The 17,506-nt window shown below is 34.4% G+C and overlaps 1 protein-coding gene across 10 annotated transcripts in view; it reads left to right on the top strand.

The window, feature by feature from the left end:
• Nucleotides 1-17,506, top strand: part of TBC1D5 (TBC1 domain family member 5) — a 530,924-nt gene that overhangs the window by 319,403 nt on the left and 194,015 nt on the right. For 9 of the 10 annotated variants that reach the window (XM_053221498.1, XM_027061904.2, XM_027061908.2 and 6 more), the window contains 4 exons: nt 3,388-3,476; nt 5,008-5,058; nt 5,155-5,224; nt 10,998-11,170. In XM_053221498.1, coding sequence (XP_053077473.1) covers nt 3,388-3,476; nt 5,008-5,058; nt 5,155-5,224; nt 10,998-11,170 — 383 coding nt within the window. Of the gene's footprint in view, nt 1-3,387; nt 3,481-5,007; nt 5,059-5,154; nt 5,225-10,997; nt 11,171-17,506 lie in introns of all 10 variants that reach the window. The other variant, XM_053221496.1, reaches the window with a different exon arrangement.

The raw sequence follows: 17,506 nt of genomic DNA, 5'->3' as shown, positions 1-17,506 counted from the left end.
TATGGTTTAATGTTCTCCTTTTTTTCATTTCTAATATTGTAGTTCAACTTTTACCAGTACATTGCTATATGGAGAGGTAGATATTTAATCAGCCAGTCACCATCCAGTAAATACCTTCTATGTGGTGAGCCTGTAGCAGGAGCTAGATTTTTGTATCTACACATAGATATCATTTATCACAGTTTATATAGTCATTTCTGTGCTTATTTTATTATTGTGTGTCTTGCTGTCTGGACTGCAAGCTCCATAATGGTTAGGAACTTGCCCACTTCATTTACATTTGTGTTCTCATCATTATCATAGGTAGCTAATAATTAGTTAATTTTTAGAGAGAGGGAGAGAGAGAGAAAGCACGAGTGGGGGGCAGGCAGAGGAAGGGGAGAGAGAATCTTAAGCAGGCTCCACACCCAGCATGGAGCTGGACTCAGGGCTTGATCTCATGACTCTGAGACCATAACCTGAGCCAAAATCAAGAGCCCAGTGCTCAACCGACGGGGCCACCCAGGCACCCCTGTTTTTGAAATATGAATTTGGAAGATGAATGATGCATGGGCAAATGGAGACTCTGTATAGTGTCACAGAAACCAGAAGGAAGAGAAAAATTTAAAGAGGGTTGGAAGATGCATTTAGGCAAAAACTCATTCTTGTTAAACCAGCCATTAGTTAGAGAATACATTGAGAGGGAAAAGACCCAATCAGAAGATCACCACCACCATCAGCAACGACAAAAACCTAGTGAGAAACTAAGCAGTTTTCCCAACTTTTGGGCTAGAAAATGTGTTGTTCTTTAAAATACCTATTTTCTTCAAGTTAATGTTAATGCAATGCCAATAAAAATTGCAGTATTTTGTTTAGCATTTTATTTAAATGATACTTCAGCTTACCTTCTAATTAGAATAGACAAGATAATTTTGAGAAAAAGAATAGAAAATAGGGCAGACTAGAATATTTTGCAGCTCAAGTCATTAAAGTAGTAAAGTTCTTGTCAATAATGAACAAACCAATGGAATGCTAGTAAAAGCTGAGAAAAAACAAGCTCTAGCAATTCAGTGTATGGTAAAGATGACATTTCAAAACTCTTGGGAGAAGATGGGTTATTCAAGAATTAGTTGAACTCTTGCAGAGAAAAATACCGATTTATTCTTCAGGGCAAAAATAAATACCGGATGGGTAAAGAGTTAGCTGTGAAAAAGAACACTACATACTCACCTAACCTCTATATAAGGAAGGTCTTTTTAGGCATGGAAGCAAAACAAGAAGCCATGAAGGATGATGTCTTGATTTGACAGTTTTAAAGAATACAGCTTCACTGTGACATAAGATACCATCAAGATTAGAAGACAAATGATGAATGTGGACAAGCATATGTAACAAAAATGACTACAGGTTCCTATCCTGAGTTGGTGAAGAACTATAACAAATCATCAGGAAAAAGGAAACACTTCATTAGGAGAAAATGGGCAATTCATTAAATAAAAATGGTCAATAAAATTTTTTGTCAGTCTCACTAGCATTTAAATAAGGTAAACCATTTGACTATGAAGTTTTAAAGGATTAAAATAAAACAAAACACTACAAGTTAGGATGTATGAAGTGGCAACTTTTATGCCCTAAAGTGAGGGAGTTCTTTCTGAAGGGCAGCTTAATTGTGTGTATATCAGAGACTTGAACAAATGTCTTTACTCACTTACCCAGAAATTCTACTTCTAGGGACTTTATCCTAAGTTAATGATCAGAAATAGGCAAAAAGATTACCATAAGGATATCTAGCATAGTTTTTAATTTCTTTTTTTTGGTTCCTTCCTTCCTTCCTTCCTTCCTTCCTTCCTTCCTTCCTTCCTTCCTTCCTTCCTTCCTTCCTCCTTGTCTTTTTCTCTTTTTTTTTTTTTCCTTTTCTATAGGTACAGTAAATACAAGTACTATAGTAAGTAGCTTGTACTTTGATGATTAAATTATGGCACTTGGTGTTTGGAATACTTTGAGATTATTCCAGGAGAATAAACACCTCATGATGATTTTAAAGCATACTCAGCAGCACTTAATTCCATTTTTTTCTGGATCTCTACCATGCTCTTCTAAGGGATCATCAAATAGTCATTTAAAGTTTTGTTTATTAAGGACATGGTTAATTAAAAAGATTGAAGTGGTGTGTGGTAATTTGTCTTAATCACAAGTAACTATTCAATGTATCAGAGATTATTTTGCGCAAATGTCATAAAGTCCTAATTCAAGGCTAGTGATAACTTATGAATGAACTCTGATAGAGTTCACTTTCATCTTATTTTGTGCTGACCACTAGCTTTCTAAGAATAGCCTGGTGCTTCTAGGATGTACAGAGGGTTGTGCGACTGCCCTTCCATCATGGGAAGTCTCTGCTCCCGCCAGTGAAACTCTTCTCTTTGCTTCCATATTTTATTTTTATTTCCTATAAAGGTGGTATTTTGTCTTATTTTTTTAAATAAAAGATCATCCATAATTATTAAGCAATAGGAAAGTGATAATTTACTCACTTTAAGAGGCAGAAAAGAATATAGTCTACTTTTAACTTGTTAAATATGTTTTCTGATGCTTAAGGGGGGGGAAATATTTCATTTAAAAGGCAGATTATTTACCTTTTCCACAATAAAGGATAAATAATGAATTTTTAGAGATAGCTTAGTAACTAATATGCTTTTTTGTTTCTGTGCCTATTCGTGTAATTCATGGGTAACACCAATATAAGGAAAAAGAAAATACAATTGGTGAACTCACTAAATAAATTGAACAGTAACCTTATAGTTGATGTAGACAGGAAAGAAATTATGGTCGTTTTCAGATTAAACATGTTGAAAATCATACTTCGAAAACTTTGTTTGCTGTCATACCTGCTAGAGATTGTTTCTTTTATTATCCAGCATTTCCAGCTAGCTGACTTCAGCTTTTCCTAAATCTACAGACATCCTAATTTTGAGCCATTATGTAATGAAAACACTGGATATAATTTCTTTAGGTCTACAGTTCTCAGTTGCCCTTCTTACTGCAGATCTTTACACTGTAGCTCATGATTATAATTTGCATAAATGAAATTCATATTTATGAGTACAGATCCTGAAGCAACTGACAGGTGCAAGGTTGTCTGCCATGCCAATTTATTGTTTGTTGTGTCATTTAAACGAGAACTGTTCTCCATGTTTTAAAGAAGAAGAATTTGTGCTGTGGTTGAATTGGAATCAAATTCTAAAAGTAAATAAAATCTCATTTTGTAGCTTTTCATTTTATGCATTTCTCTAAAATATGGAAATGTTGGTAGTAAGGATCAGTTGAAGAAGCATTTCACTGAGCCTATTCTGTCCACTGGTGGACCCTCAGCATCTTCCCCTTCTCATTTGTCTTGCTCTTACGTTTCAGGGCATGCACGAGCTCTTAGCACCTATAGTCTTTATCCTCCACTGTGACCACCAAGCTTTTCTTCATGCCAGTGAGTCTGCCCAACCAAGGCAAGTTTTTATATGAGCTCCATCTGTTTTTTAAGCCTTGCGGTAATCATCTTAACCTCAGAATCTTTTACGTTGAAGGTACTTTTATAAATTGTAAACATTTGGTTGTGTTTCATGTGGCTGATTATTAATTCCACTTAGTAGTTGTAGTCCTATGGGCTATGGGCAAATTTGTAATTGTAATAGTATTTGCAAGTCACAGATCTGTGCCACAGGAAGACATTTAAGTAGCGGATCGAGAAGAAGAAATTTTGGTGTAATGGCAAAGTGCTATTGACTAACAGTATTCATATGTACCATCCTCTAATGAACCATTCTTTCACTACAAGCTTCACAAGCTTTAACTTGATCTGAGATCCTTTCTCCTCACCAGATTTGACTGAGTTCAGGTCATAAATAGGAGACCAGTACTCCAAAGAACCCCAGTCTATAAATACACAAAAATGGTTTGTCATGTTTTTGAGATACATTAATGTATTCTTTCTAGCAAATAACTTTAGTCATTGTATTTAACCTGGGCTAATTGTTAGAATTTGTTTTCTAACTTTAAATGCCCTAACTGATGGCCCAGAGAAGTAGCCAGGAAGTATCTTGGGAATGGAAGCTGTGAGATTATAAACTTTTGTCAGAAGGATTCCATAGGCTGACCCATCCATATGCAGAACAGAAAAAATTAACACATAACATCTTATGTGTTTATCTGTATGATTTCTATTAATTAAATATAGCCATCCATTTTGCTCAGCATAAATTAGAGTCTTTGTTAAATTAACTTTTGTTTACTGTATTATAGATTAGTATTTTCTAGTTCATTTTGAGTTTCTCTAATTTTACTGAGTTTATTGGATCTGTCTAGAGCACTTGTATCTTAATTACCCTTTATTCAGTTATTCTAAAGTATGATATGGATGAAGTTAGTATTGTGATCCTGTTTTCATGCCAGTTTTTATCTTTTTCAAAATGTGTACATACATCATACTCCACAGGAAAGTATAGATGATTGAAAATTACTTTTAAATAATTTGGACATGCTGCTTTAGCAGTTTCAAGCCATTGAAAGGTAAAAGCAACACTAAAATTTGAAAGAGGTACTGTCACTGATTAATGGGTATTAAAATATAATTAAAATAGAAGCCGTTAAAAGAAAAAATGTTTTCATATGGTATATTTGACCAGTAAGTAAATATTTGTTTTGTTTTGTTTTAGAAAAACAAAATAGATTGTGAAGTAACCAATTTATTCTAGATCAGACACATTCAAGGAATATATTATCACATTTTGTATTTTTTATTTGTAGCAATTAGTTATTTCATTGTGGTACAGACAAGGTACCTAGTTTGTTTTTGATCTTTCTAGAAAGAGAAGATTTCATTTGTTAATGGAATTGATTTTTTTTATTTAGAAAGGATGATTTTTTTCATATACACATTATATGAAAGTTGGCTTATGAGTATAGAATAAGGTAACCTCTGCAGCATCCCCTTCTATTAAAAACATTATACATTTTGATTATTTGTATTGCTTTTTCAAGTGAGGAGATGAAAACTCTCTTGAACCCTGAGTATCTGGAACATGATGCCTAGTAAGTACAAAAGCTTTCTATTATGTTACTTTTTTACCCCATTTCTACTTTAATAAGGGTTTAACATTAACACTGTATTATTTTTCTAATTTTTAGTGCAATGTTCTCACAACTTATGGAAACTGCTGAACCTTGGTTTTCTACTTTTGAGCATGATGGTCAAAAGGTAAATATTATAGTACAGATATTTTCAATATATTTGGGGGGGAAACAAATGATTTCAGTAAGTAGCAGCATCTAATCAGAGAAGCAAAGCCATTATTACTACTATAAAAAACCAAAAATTTAAAAAGACTTACAGAATAAGATTGAATTGGGGATCTAAACCATGTTGCTAGTAATATTGGCAGATGTACAATGGTAGTATAAGAAATTGCATATAAATAGAAAATTTATTTTATATGTATATGTATTATCCATGCAATAGATCTTCTTTAAAAATTATTGTAAATTTTAAATGAAGTGCATTTATCTACTTTATCTGTTGTTGTCCTAGTGAGTTGATAGACAGACATGTTGTTACTGAAGTGCATAGATTAACTTTGTACCAGATAGGTTGTCTTATTTTTACTAATGCATCACTACTGAATTTATACATTTAGCATCCATACCATTTATCCTTACTCTCTCTTATTCTTTTTAACTATAAATTTTATTGTGTGATGTAACTGATATACCATAACATTCTCCTTTTTAAAGTGTACAATTTAGTAGTTTAGAATATTCACAGGATTGTGCAAATGCCCTTACTATCTAATTTGAAAATATTTTCATCACCATAGAAGGAAATCCCATACCCATTAGCATACTCTGCATTCTCCTACTCCCCAGGGTCTCTGGCATCACTGATGTACTTTCACTTTCTATGAACTTGCCTATTCTGGACATTTCATGTAAATGGAACCATATCATATGTGGCCTCTTGTGATTGATTCCTTTCACTAACGTAAAGTTTTCAGTGTTCGTTTATGTTGTAGCACGTATCAGTACTTCATTCCTTTTCATGGCTGAGTAATATTCCACTATGTGAATATACCACATTTTGTTTATCCATACATCAGTTGATGGACATTTGGGTTCTTTCCCTTTCTGGCTATTAGAATAATGTCACTATGAACATTTGTGTATAAACTTTGTGTCAACACATGTTTTCAGTGCTCTTGGCATTCTTCTGGGAGTAGAATTGCTGAGTTAACTGACATTTTAAGTAAACATATATGCTAACTTAGATCATTATGGTGTTTTCATGGTTATTACACGATATCAGAAAAATTGCCAATTATGCTGGCAAGGGATGTCATTAAGAGTTTTTGGTAAATTTTTTTCTATATGATTCATTTGCTTTATGTTGGCATGATTGTTTGCATTCTGGTCAGAAACCATATATTCTTCTGCCACTTTATTCCATCTTTTAAAAACTGAAATGGATAACTAATGCTTTTTATGCCTTTGGTCTAGATCAGGGCAGACTACTGCCTGTAGGCCAATTTGGTCTGCCATCTGTTTTTATACAGCTTGGGAGTTAAGCATGACTTTTACATTATTAAATGGTTGAAAACTATCAAAAGAAGAATAATATTTTGTGACATATGAAAATTATATGGAATTCAAATTTCCATGTCCATAAAAAAAGTTTTACTGGGATACATCCATGCCTGTTGGTTTCCATAGTGTCTATGGCCGCTTGCTCATTACAACTGCTCATTACAGAGTTAAGTAGTTGCAACACAGACTATAACCTCTAAAGCCTAAAATACTTGCTGTCTGGCCTGTACAGAGAAAATTTGCCAACCTTCAGCCTAGGTGATAAAGTCTTTCTTCAGCAATATGTCAACATTTTACATTCTGTCAGGATTATAAGAGGTGAAACTTGTAAGCATATTTGATAAACTACTGTGTTTTAGAACAGTGTATTTATTCTTGTCAGGTGATTTGATGAAGTCACAGACTTATGTGAAAAATCAAAATTTTGAACAGAAAGTATTTTAATACATTTAGATATAAGCATCCTGATCATGCAGGGGTCAATTGTATTTTATAACTGTTTCACAGTATCTGCGAAACTGAATGATAAAAATGTGAGCATTACCACTTTTCAGTTTCACCCATTCATGCTGATATCACTGAGTCAAGTTCATGAAATGGCTAAGACAACACAAAAAAGGATATCCATTTTATCAAGGAACATATAGATGTGACCTCTGAAGATTTATATTAATTACTTGCATATATCGATAATATATTCCTAGAAAGCACATCTAATAAATCCGTTCTTCGTCCTCCCCTTTTTATTCTATGTCTTGACCCTGTCACCTTTTTAAAAAGAAGTTTGAGCTTCATACACTTCTCTCTCTTTCAGTTCTTCTCTGCTCTGTATGCTGCCTAGGTTAGCAGACATACTTTCCTTAAGACTTTCTTGATGAAGAAAGCAGTGTGTTGGTTTATATAATGGTGTAAAATTATCTCGCTGAATCCCTGTAACTGGCACTGACCTGTAGACCGCATTTTGAGTACCACTTAATAAATGGTTAAAGATTGCTGGTTTTGTTGATACTTGTAGCTGACCCATTTGATTAGATCTGTGAAATGCAAATGGCATTTTTTATTCTAAATCCTGAAGGTAAGGGATATCTAATACTATTTTCTCTTTTGATTTCACTGTTACATAAACTGTTTATCATTTAAGTGATCATGAGCATTACTTGTGAGTTTCTTGAATTTAAGAAATGTTGTTGTAAGTATTAGCACAGGGGACATGTTTTCAAACTACAGTTTATATACACCTGTAGTTCTTAGGCTACTCATGAGTCTCTACTAAGCATTTGAAAAATGGACTGCATATACTATCGATTTAGTGACAACTCATTCTGTTCAACCTGGAAATTGATTACATGCTTTCATTAAGTTAAACATTTTTAACAGGTTAATTTAGGATCTGTTCTCTCCAAAGTCAGTGATTGTATCTCTACAGAAGTATGTTTATTTAAGACCCTTACAAAATGGCTAGACCTGGTGATCTGTTTCTCATGTGACTGACAGAAACCCTGCCTGAGCTCATTGCCTCCACCTGACACAGTATGGTATTCAGCCACACGAGGTTCTTCATTAAAGAAAAGCTACATGACTAAAATGAGTGAAATGTTATATTGTTCTTTTTTTTTTTTTTTTTTTTTTTTTGGTAGAAAGAGAAAGCGTGCATGTGTGTGCACACAAGCGAGTGGGGGAAGGGCAGAGGGACAGGCTCCATGCTGGGCATGATCTCCTTCTCCAAGGGCTCCACTCTGGGCTTGGTCTCATGACCGTAAGACCATGACCTGAGATGAAATCAAGAGTCGAAGGCTTAACCTACTGAGCCACCCACATGCCTGACTTCTTCATTTTTAAAGGAAAGTTGGCTTCAGGGAAACACTGTCTTTTGAATGTGAATGGTGTCTTACAATTAACATGAATTCCCCCCCCCCCAGATTATTTCAATTTAGTATCAGGAGAAATGCTAGCAAGAATTATAATTTTTTTGAGAATTATAGCACCCTATCATCTGAAGAGAATACTCAATAATATAAAATGAGACAAAGGTGTCTTGGTTGTGTTATTTTTATAATAAATGACCACAATATAGAGGTATCTTTTTCTCCTGTCTATACGAATTAACAGAAACTAATTGAGCCATAAAAATCGGTATGGTCTTATATCCCTAAATGCACTTTAGGAAGTACAAAGGACTACATTTCTTTTTAAGACTTGAAATGATCCTGGAAAGACAGATGGAACCTCTTCCAGGAAATTTTTCTTTCTGCTAACACATGCCCCTCCTCCTCTGTACTTTGTACCAGCCTGATTAGTGATTGCTCCTATGTGGAATTCTAAGTTTTTTTTGTTAGTCTTCCTCTTCCCTGCCCTTTCAAGGGCAAGAGCTTTACCTTCTTTATTTTTGTGCCACTGAATTTGGTCCAGTGATGAAAAGATGATGTTCCTTTTAGAGATCTCACAGTTTAGGAGGCAGAGAAGTAGAAATGGATACTGTATGTAGTAGTAAAGAAGATGATGAAATAGAACCTGACACTTGAGCCAAATCTTTAAATACACTGGGGAGCTTCTCTGTGGGAACACTGGGGAAGGGATATTTCAGGTAAAAGAATGGCATCCCCAGCATCTCTGGGAGCACAGTGAGAGTAGAGTTTGCCAGATAATGAAAGGCCTCATAGACCTGGCTCAAGAATATGTCTTTTGTTTTTTGCTTTTGTTTTCTTTTCCTGAAGAGCTATTTAAAAAATTTTCAGAAGGGGAATTTGGCGTACTCCAATATCTTTTTTAGATGGATTACCAGACATTTTGGAAGATAGATTTAAAAGCGGACCAGGGCACTTGGATGGCTCAGTTGGTTAAGCATCCGACTTTGGCTCAGATCATGAACTCATGGTTTGTGGGTTTGCGCCCCGCATCAGACTCTGCACTGACAACTTAGAGCCTAGAGCCTACTTTGGATTCTCTCTCTCTCTCTCTCTCTCTCTCTCTCTCTCTCTCTCTTTCTGCCCCTCCCCCACTTGCGCTCTTCTTTCTCAGAAATAAACAAACATTTAAAAAAATAAATAAATAAAAGCAGACCAAATTAGGGGCAGTGAGACCAGTTAGGAGGAAAGAAATGGTGAGGACCCCAAATCAGGTTATAATAGTCAAGCTGTAGGAGAGAAGACATAGTAAAAGTGTCTTAAGTTGTTGTGAGGAGATAAAATTGGCAAAGCAGGTGTTCTTATTGGAGGATGGTTTGAGGTAGGTACGGCGAAAGGATGAACATATTTTTGAGCAGAAGATGATAAACTCGGTTGTGGGCCTCCTGAATTAGAGACCCTTTTGCAACGTAAGATTCCTTGCCAACATGCGAATGTATGGGAGAGAACCCAAGAGGCTTCTAAGTTATGAATACAGATTTAGAAGTCTTTGGAAAAATGGGTATTGGTTGAAACACTGTGTATGAGTGAGATCAGTCAGGAATCACATGCAAGTAGAGAGTTAAACTAAGACCAGATCTGTATGAAAAAGCAGAGTTGCAAAGCAGAAACAAAAGTTTGAGCTAGAGAAATAGAATGAGGATGAGTGGTAAGCAGGTAGTCACAAAAGAATGATGCTGTAAATCCCAAGATTGGAGAGAGAGAGAAATTGAGGGCTCAGCATAAGAAAGGGTCACACATAATAGGGAAAATCATCAGACTCGGGATAGTTGAAGTTTCCATGAAAGAATTAGAAAGGGTATAGACTTATCTTTCTTAACTTGGGCTTTGGAATGGGAGGAAGGAAAGTTGTAGTCAGTTACGTAGTTGTTGTTTTTTTGTTTTGTTTTGTTTTTTTGTTTTTAGCTCAGCTACACTCTTGGTCTGGAGAGTTTAAAACTCTTCCTACTCAACTAGAATTAATCAAAGGGCAGTTAGAAAATATCTTCTTTTCTAATACTAGTTTCCTTTTTTTCCTGACTTTTTTATAGTTTTGAGAGCTCAAAGTAAAGCAGTTTTTATTTGCTGTTTTTCATGTTTAAATTTTATGCCACAAGAAATACCTTTTCATCAGAGTATTCCACTTAGGTATGATGGCTGATTAGACAGATGGGCTGTAGACACGTAGATTAGCAGCCACTGTGGCGAAAATTATCTTGAAAAATATTTAATTTAATAATTTAATATTTAATGTCACCAGAGAAACTGGTCAAGGGAAGACAGGTAGAAAATATTTTAGAAGGCATTTCCTGGCCTTTACATTATGTGCACAATTCATCTGTATGACGATCAGCATATGATTCCACAGTTTAAGCATTTGTCATGAGATGATTGTCATGAGTTTTTGGTTCTTATTTAAGCTTCCATAGGTGAGTACATTCAAGAATGATGTTTATACATTTGCTCATTTCATACTGAAATAACACATGCTCCATTTTTTTCTGTTTGTAGGGAAAAGAAACACTGATGACTCCCATCCCCTTTGCTAGACCACAGGATTTAGGGCCAACGATTGCTATTGTTACTAAAGTCAACCAGATCCAGGATCATCTACTGAAGAAGCATGATATTGAGCTTTATATGCACTTGAACAGACTAGAAATCGCACCACAGATATATGGGTTGTAAGTACTAAAGTTTACGTTTCAGCTGTATCTAACTATGACTTAGGGTGGTTTCTGTATGTCTCAGATTCATAGAGGTAAGAGCTGGAATTATTCCAGCTCCGCTTCATTTCCTATGTCTATTGGGTCCTATGTGCCAGACCCTGTGCTCATTACTTTCACAGATGATATTTCATCAAATATTCCCATTAACCTTGTCAATTTAGTGTCATATGAGGTAAGAAACTTAAGGCTTATACTGTGTTTTGCATATTAAATAGTGAGGTCATAATTCAGATCCAGGAAGGATTGGCTCCATAATCTGCAGAGCCCAGTGTAAAATAAAAATGAATATCCCCCTTAAAAAAAATTAGTAAGAATTTCAGGATTGCAACAACAGATCATTCAACCAAGCATTCTAAGAAGGGCAGAGCCACACAGGTCATACACACATGAAGCCAGCCCCAAACCCAGCCAGTCCTGCAGTCTATCCATGTGTTTTCCATTTTATTGGGAATTGCATTTGTAGAAGTGAGCTCAATGTTCCTCAGGGTGAACACAATATGGTAATCATCTTCAGCCATGAAACTTTTGTAACATGCTATCGCAGAAGAATAGGGAGCCAAGTGCACCTCAGAGACGTGTGTTATGTTTGTATGTGTGTTTATTCAGTGGCTTAATAAGATGAGTAGGAAAATTAGAAAGATTGCAGTTCTAATAAATATAAATTTGTGTAGTGCTGCAACATTGAAACAATAAAACATTCATATCTAGTGCTGGACAGTTCCTTGGTAGATATTTTCTGCAATTCCCATCTCTCAATTAGGTAGAACTTGGAAAATAGAGACAATATTATTAAGATGTACATAGTAGATGCTCAGTAAATATGAATTTGTTATTTGAATTACAAAGAATTTAAAAAAGTCGAAGGTTTAAGACCAGAGCAGAGTCTGTTTATTTAGCCCAAAGAAATATCAGTGAATGTTTTCTTTATGTTCTCATGTTACATACAGTCTTTCACTGATAATAACTCTGCTATCTATCATCTCTGGAAACCCTGAACTGTGATTAAAGATGTCTGCTTTTCTGTTTAAATAATGCTTATTTTCATTTCTGTGACTTAAACTTAAACTTGTGACTCAAGTTTAAGTCTCAGCATTGAGAGCAGCTCCATCATTCCCATGAGAAATGAGAAAGTTGAGGGTAACATGCATATTGGGCAGTACTGTAAGTTATTAGTGAATCATCATTTACACTTAAAAGTCTGGCTAATGTGTTTGTGATTGTAGACATAAAAATGTATTTTAAAATAGCTGGTGGTAAGGTCAGGAGTTAAATTCTATATTCCTCTCCACTGTGCACTCAAGTGGTTTATTCAGATCCCAAAGCCTATTTTACACCCTCAAAAATTGTTTACTAAAGTCTAGATATTGGTCTTAAATATTGGGGAAAGAATTTAATGTTGGACATACTTATCATTTCTTTGAAATGCTTTATTGTTTATTAACTTTTCGAGATGGTGCTTTATATTGCAGTGGTGGGTGGCATGGGCTTGGGTAAGATGATTTATAAACCATTATGTTCCAGTTTCCTTTTCAGACATTAGTTTCCATCAGCTTTCTCGTCATCATAATGATTCCTAGAGCTTCTTTGACACCTGACCAGCACCCTCCCAATAAAATTCCATGATCCATGACATAATCATTCTTAGTCCTGTCAACTTTAGTTTTCAGCAGTAACCATAGCTGACTCATTTATCCCATTATTTTAGTCATAGAATCTCATCTGCATTAACTGAAAATGTACATATTTTTTTTAAACTTCGATGAAGTCACTTGTTCTCTTAATTGGTCTCTACTGCATTTTATAGTGCAAGGAGTTTATCTATTCACTTCATTTATTAAATTTGATTGTATTATTTCTATTTGTGGGACACATGTAGTTCAGTTTTCCTTTGTCTTTATGCTAGTTTCAGTTGTACTACTCATGTGTATATTTCCTGTTGATTACTGTTAGAATCTTTGGGGCCAAGGAAAAATATGAGTATAGTATGCAATAGCATTTAGAAGCACAGACTTTGAAATGAAACAGATCTGTTAGCCGTTTTGATCCTTGGTTTCTTCGTTTGTGAAATGGATATTGAAAATAATGGTACTTACTTCATCGGGTGTCTATGAGAATTAAATTATAATATACAGAAATCATAGTGCTGAATGTGTAGTAAGCATTCAATATCATTCAATATATGTTGGCAGTCCTTCTATTACCATTATCTGTCATTACCATTCCCCAGTTAGGATGTCATGGCTCTGTGAGTATGATGTTCTGCGTGTTTCATGAACCTTTCCACCTCTGGCTTTCTATGTTTTCTTCACCAAAGCATATGAATAGCTTCTACTTAGGTGGAAACTTAACAGCTATCCTTCAGACCAGTGCTTCTAAAGAGCCAGTATAGAGCTGAGGAGTAAACTTCTAGAAACAGATTATAGCAATTTAGCAAAATAATTTTGTGTCCCTAAGGCTAAAAGAATATTGTAGGTTTGTACTTCAAGGAAATGAATTGACATAGTTTGTTTTGTTTTATGTCATAAAAGTAATATTAATCTAAGTAATTGCTGATGCTAGTGTCCATTCCTGTTGAAATCAAGCTGGTAATTTAGGCTGACATTCAGTATTCATGCTTAAAAACAATTAGTTGACACTTTGAGTACATTATCCTCAAGTTACAAACACAAAATAATCAATTTTCAGTTAATAAAAACTGTTCTTCTTTAAGATATCAGAATTCATAATAGGCATCATCTAAAATGTGCTTTTGCTTGCCATTTTTTTTACAAAATTTTTATTTTTATTTTTTTAATGTTTATTTATTTATTGAGAGAAAGAGAGAAAGAGAGAGAGAGAAAGAGAGTGTGTACGCATGCATGCATAAGGGAGGGTCAGAGAGAGAGAATTTAAAGCTCAATCCGAATCTGCCAGCACAGAGCAGGATGTAGGGCTCAGTCCCAGGAAACATGAGATCATGACCTGATCCAAAATCAAGAGTCTGATGTTCAACCGACTGAGCCACCCAGGTGCCCCAGAATTTTGATTTTCAAACAAGTATTTTCTTTTATACCGAAATGTTTTAACAAAATTAGAAAATGATATGATAAAAATGCCAATAACGAATGTATCAATGGGAAATGTTATCAGTATTAACAATTTGCATAGAATGGGGAATAAATCATATATATGTGAGAATTTAAGTCTGCTTTATAATATGGGTTATAATTATCATTAAGAGATGTTGCAGTTACTCCATTTTTAGAAATAGTTTAGTTCTGTTTTTTGTAAGAGAATATATGTGGAAGTCTCCCGATGTGGCAGATGAGCCATATACAAACATACTTATTCTATTTTGCTAATAAATTTATTTAACAAAATTAGAATTAATAATTAGTATAAAAATATTAATTGTACTAACATTGGCTAAAGTCATTCCAAATTAGCTTATCTAAATTTTAAGTAAATTGATGATACTTATCTTGAAATGTGGGAATTAAATACCCATGAGATCTTGAATATTATTATATAATAATTTGCTTACTAGTGCTATTATTTTATGTACTTAAGTACATTATCCCCTGGATAATTGTAGCTGGTTTTTGTGTTACAAAATGTTAAATCAATCAACTTACTGTTTAGTTAAACAAAGCTAATTTTAAGTTAAATGTGATATTATAAAATGATATTTCCTAGAAGTAATTTACACTGTTTTTCATTAACTTTATGAATTATTACTCCTGTTGCACTTTGATCAAAGTTTCTCTTGCTTTAATGCAAATCATTAACATTTTGAATTGTCTTTTGTTTGCCAGTTATTGATGGGTATTAGACTTTTAAAATTTTAGTTCTGTAGGGGCCTGTCAGTGCATGCTGATTAACATCCAAAGCAAATATTGACTACATTATTTCCAGCTTTCCAAGGTAGTTTCTAAGGGTTGCTTTTTTTGGCATCTTCATTTTTAGTATGACAATAGGAATGTGCTGTGATTTCATCACATAGGGGTTATTTTTGTGCAAAAGCCTCTAAAGTACCAGTGTTAAGGTTCCATTCCCAAGTATGTGCTTGTTTGAGTCCAAAAGACTCTTAATCACAGATTCAAGTATAAAGACTGAATACCATTTTCACTTAATACCATAATACTATTTTATAGAGAGACCAAAAATTGAAGCTTAAAAATAACAATTTTTGCTAGGCCAGAGTAACTGTGTTTTATTATCACCCTTTAATATATTGAATCTGTATATTTTCAACTACATTTTATACTCTGATATAAATAGAATACATAATAAGCATCTGTGGGATATGCAATTAATGTCACTTTTGAGGAAAGACCCTCATAACACACTTGGGCTTTGGCATTCTTAAATTATGAGCTCTTTACAACACTCATGGGATAAATTTCATATCTCCCAAATGTTTAGTATACATCTTCCATTTCCCTTACTTCCTGTTTTCTGGATTAGCAGTTGTTTTGCTATGGTGGTTTATAGTGATTTAATTGGGGAGGTTCTTGGTTACTGATTAATAATTTGCTAAATTTTGTGATATAATTTTTAAATATTTATATCAGTATATTCTAACACATATCACAGTGTAATTATGTATGACTACTAAGTTTTTTAAATCTATATTTGAAGTGTAAACATATAGTAAAAAATACAATTCTTAGTCATCAAAGTCAGTATAATTACCTTAAAAATTCTGTCTCTCAACAATTTAAACAAATAGCTTTCTATTCTAAACACAGCTAATGACTGAAATATTCTTTCTTTTCAGTGAGTGTTGTGTTATGTTATACATTAAATGTAAAAAACATAATGACGGACTAAAAGGTGAAGATCCAGTGATACCTTATCTCATACCACTGAATATTCCCCCAGAATTACCTCTTTGGGAAAAAAAAAATGGTTTTTTCTTCTTCTATATGAAGAATTATCATGCTTAAAAATTGTAGAGGAGAATAATACATTATTTGAAATAATGATTAATAATTGTTAACATTTATTGTTTTCTGTGGGCTAGGCATTGTACTAGAGACTTTACATAATTATTTTACTTATTTTCACAACACCTTGGAATGGGTACTATTATCCCCATTTTGTAGATGAGGAGATCACAGCTTATAAAGGCTTATTTAGATCAGATGGCTACCAAGAATCTTTGAAGTCTTTGAGGCTTTGAACTCTTGAGCCTACATTCACACTCTAATTTGAGTAGGACTAGCAGTGTGGTAGAAAATCAAGGCACTCAAAAGTCCTTTGTGTGAGCTTGGACCATGAGCCAAACTCAGGGTGATCAGATAACAACAAAGACCAGGCAGATGGTACAAGGCCTGGAATCAGAGGAGTTTTATTGGTAGTGATCAGAAACAAGCCCGCTATGGAGGAAATGGAAAAATCAAGGGCACTGGAGAGTCTGAGGCCCACAATAGTGTAGCTAATTGATGACGTAGAAGAAATAGAATCTGCACTGACAAAGTAATCATGCCTTTTAAGTAGACAGAGGCCAAAAGGGAAAGGATGTGCCCAGTCATACATGCACAGATTTAGGAAAGGTACCATCCACATGCCTTTTTAGGTAAATGTATGTTCCTCACACTGAAAAGTAAGTAAACATTAATAATTCAAGTAAGAGGAAAGCAGATCTTCAAGGACTTCTAGAAAGCAATGTAACCAGTAAGATAAGTTTAGGCGTATACAGCTGAATGCCTCTCCTCTGTCTCTTTTTTTCCCCTTCCTATACATTCCACCCCTAAATTCCACATATGAGGGAAATCATATGATATTTGTCTTTCTCTGACTGACTTATTTTGTTTAGCATTATACTCTCTAGCTCCATCCGTGTTCTGCAAATGGTAAAATTTCATTCTTTTTGATGACTAATATTACACATACATACAGTGGACACTTGGGCTCTTTCCTTCAAATCTGTATTTTTCTATGCTTTGGGTAAATACCTAGTAGTGTAATTGCTGGATCGTAGGGTAGTTCTATTTTTAACTTTTTGAGGAACCTCCATACTGTTCTTCAAAGTGACTACACAGTTTGCATTCCCGCCAACAGTGTAAGAGTGTTCCCCTTTCTCTGCATCCTTGCCAAGACTTGTTGTTTCCTGTGCTGTTAATTTTACCCATTCTGACAGATGTGAGGTAATATCTTATCATGGTTTTGATTTGTATTTCCCTAATGATGAGTGATGTTGAGCATGTTTTCATACGTCTGTTGACCATCTGGATGTCTTCTTTGGAAAAATGTCTATTCATGTCTTTTGCCCATTTCTTAACTGGATTGTTTGTTTTTTGGGTATTG

The sequence above is a fragment of the Acinonyx jubatus genome, chromosome C2 (genome assembly GCF_027475565.1).
Source record: "Acinonyx jubatus isolate Ajub_Pintada_27869175 chromosome C2, VMU_Ajub_asm_v1.0, whole genome shotgun sequence".
NCBI lineage: Eukaryota > Metazoa > Chordata > Mammalia > Carnivora > Felidae > Acinonyx > Acinonyx jubatus.
The sequence above is the reverse complement of the archived record's forward strand: the minus strand, read 5'-3'. Positions and strand labels throughout refer to the sequence as shown.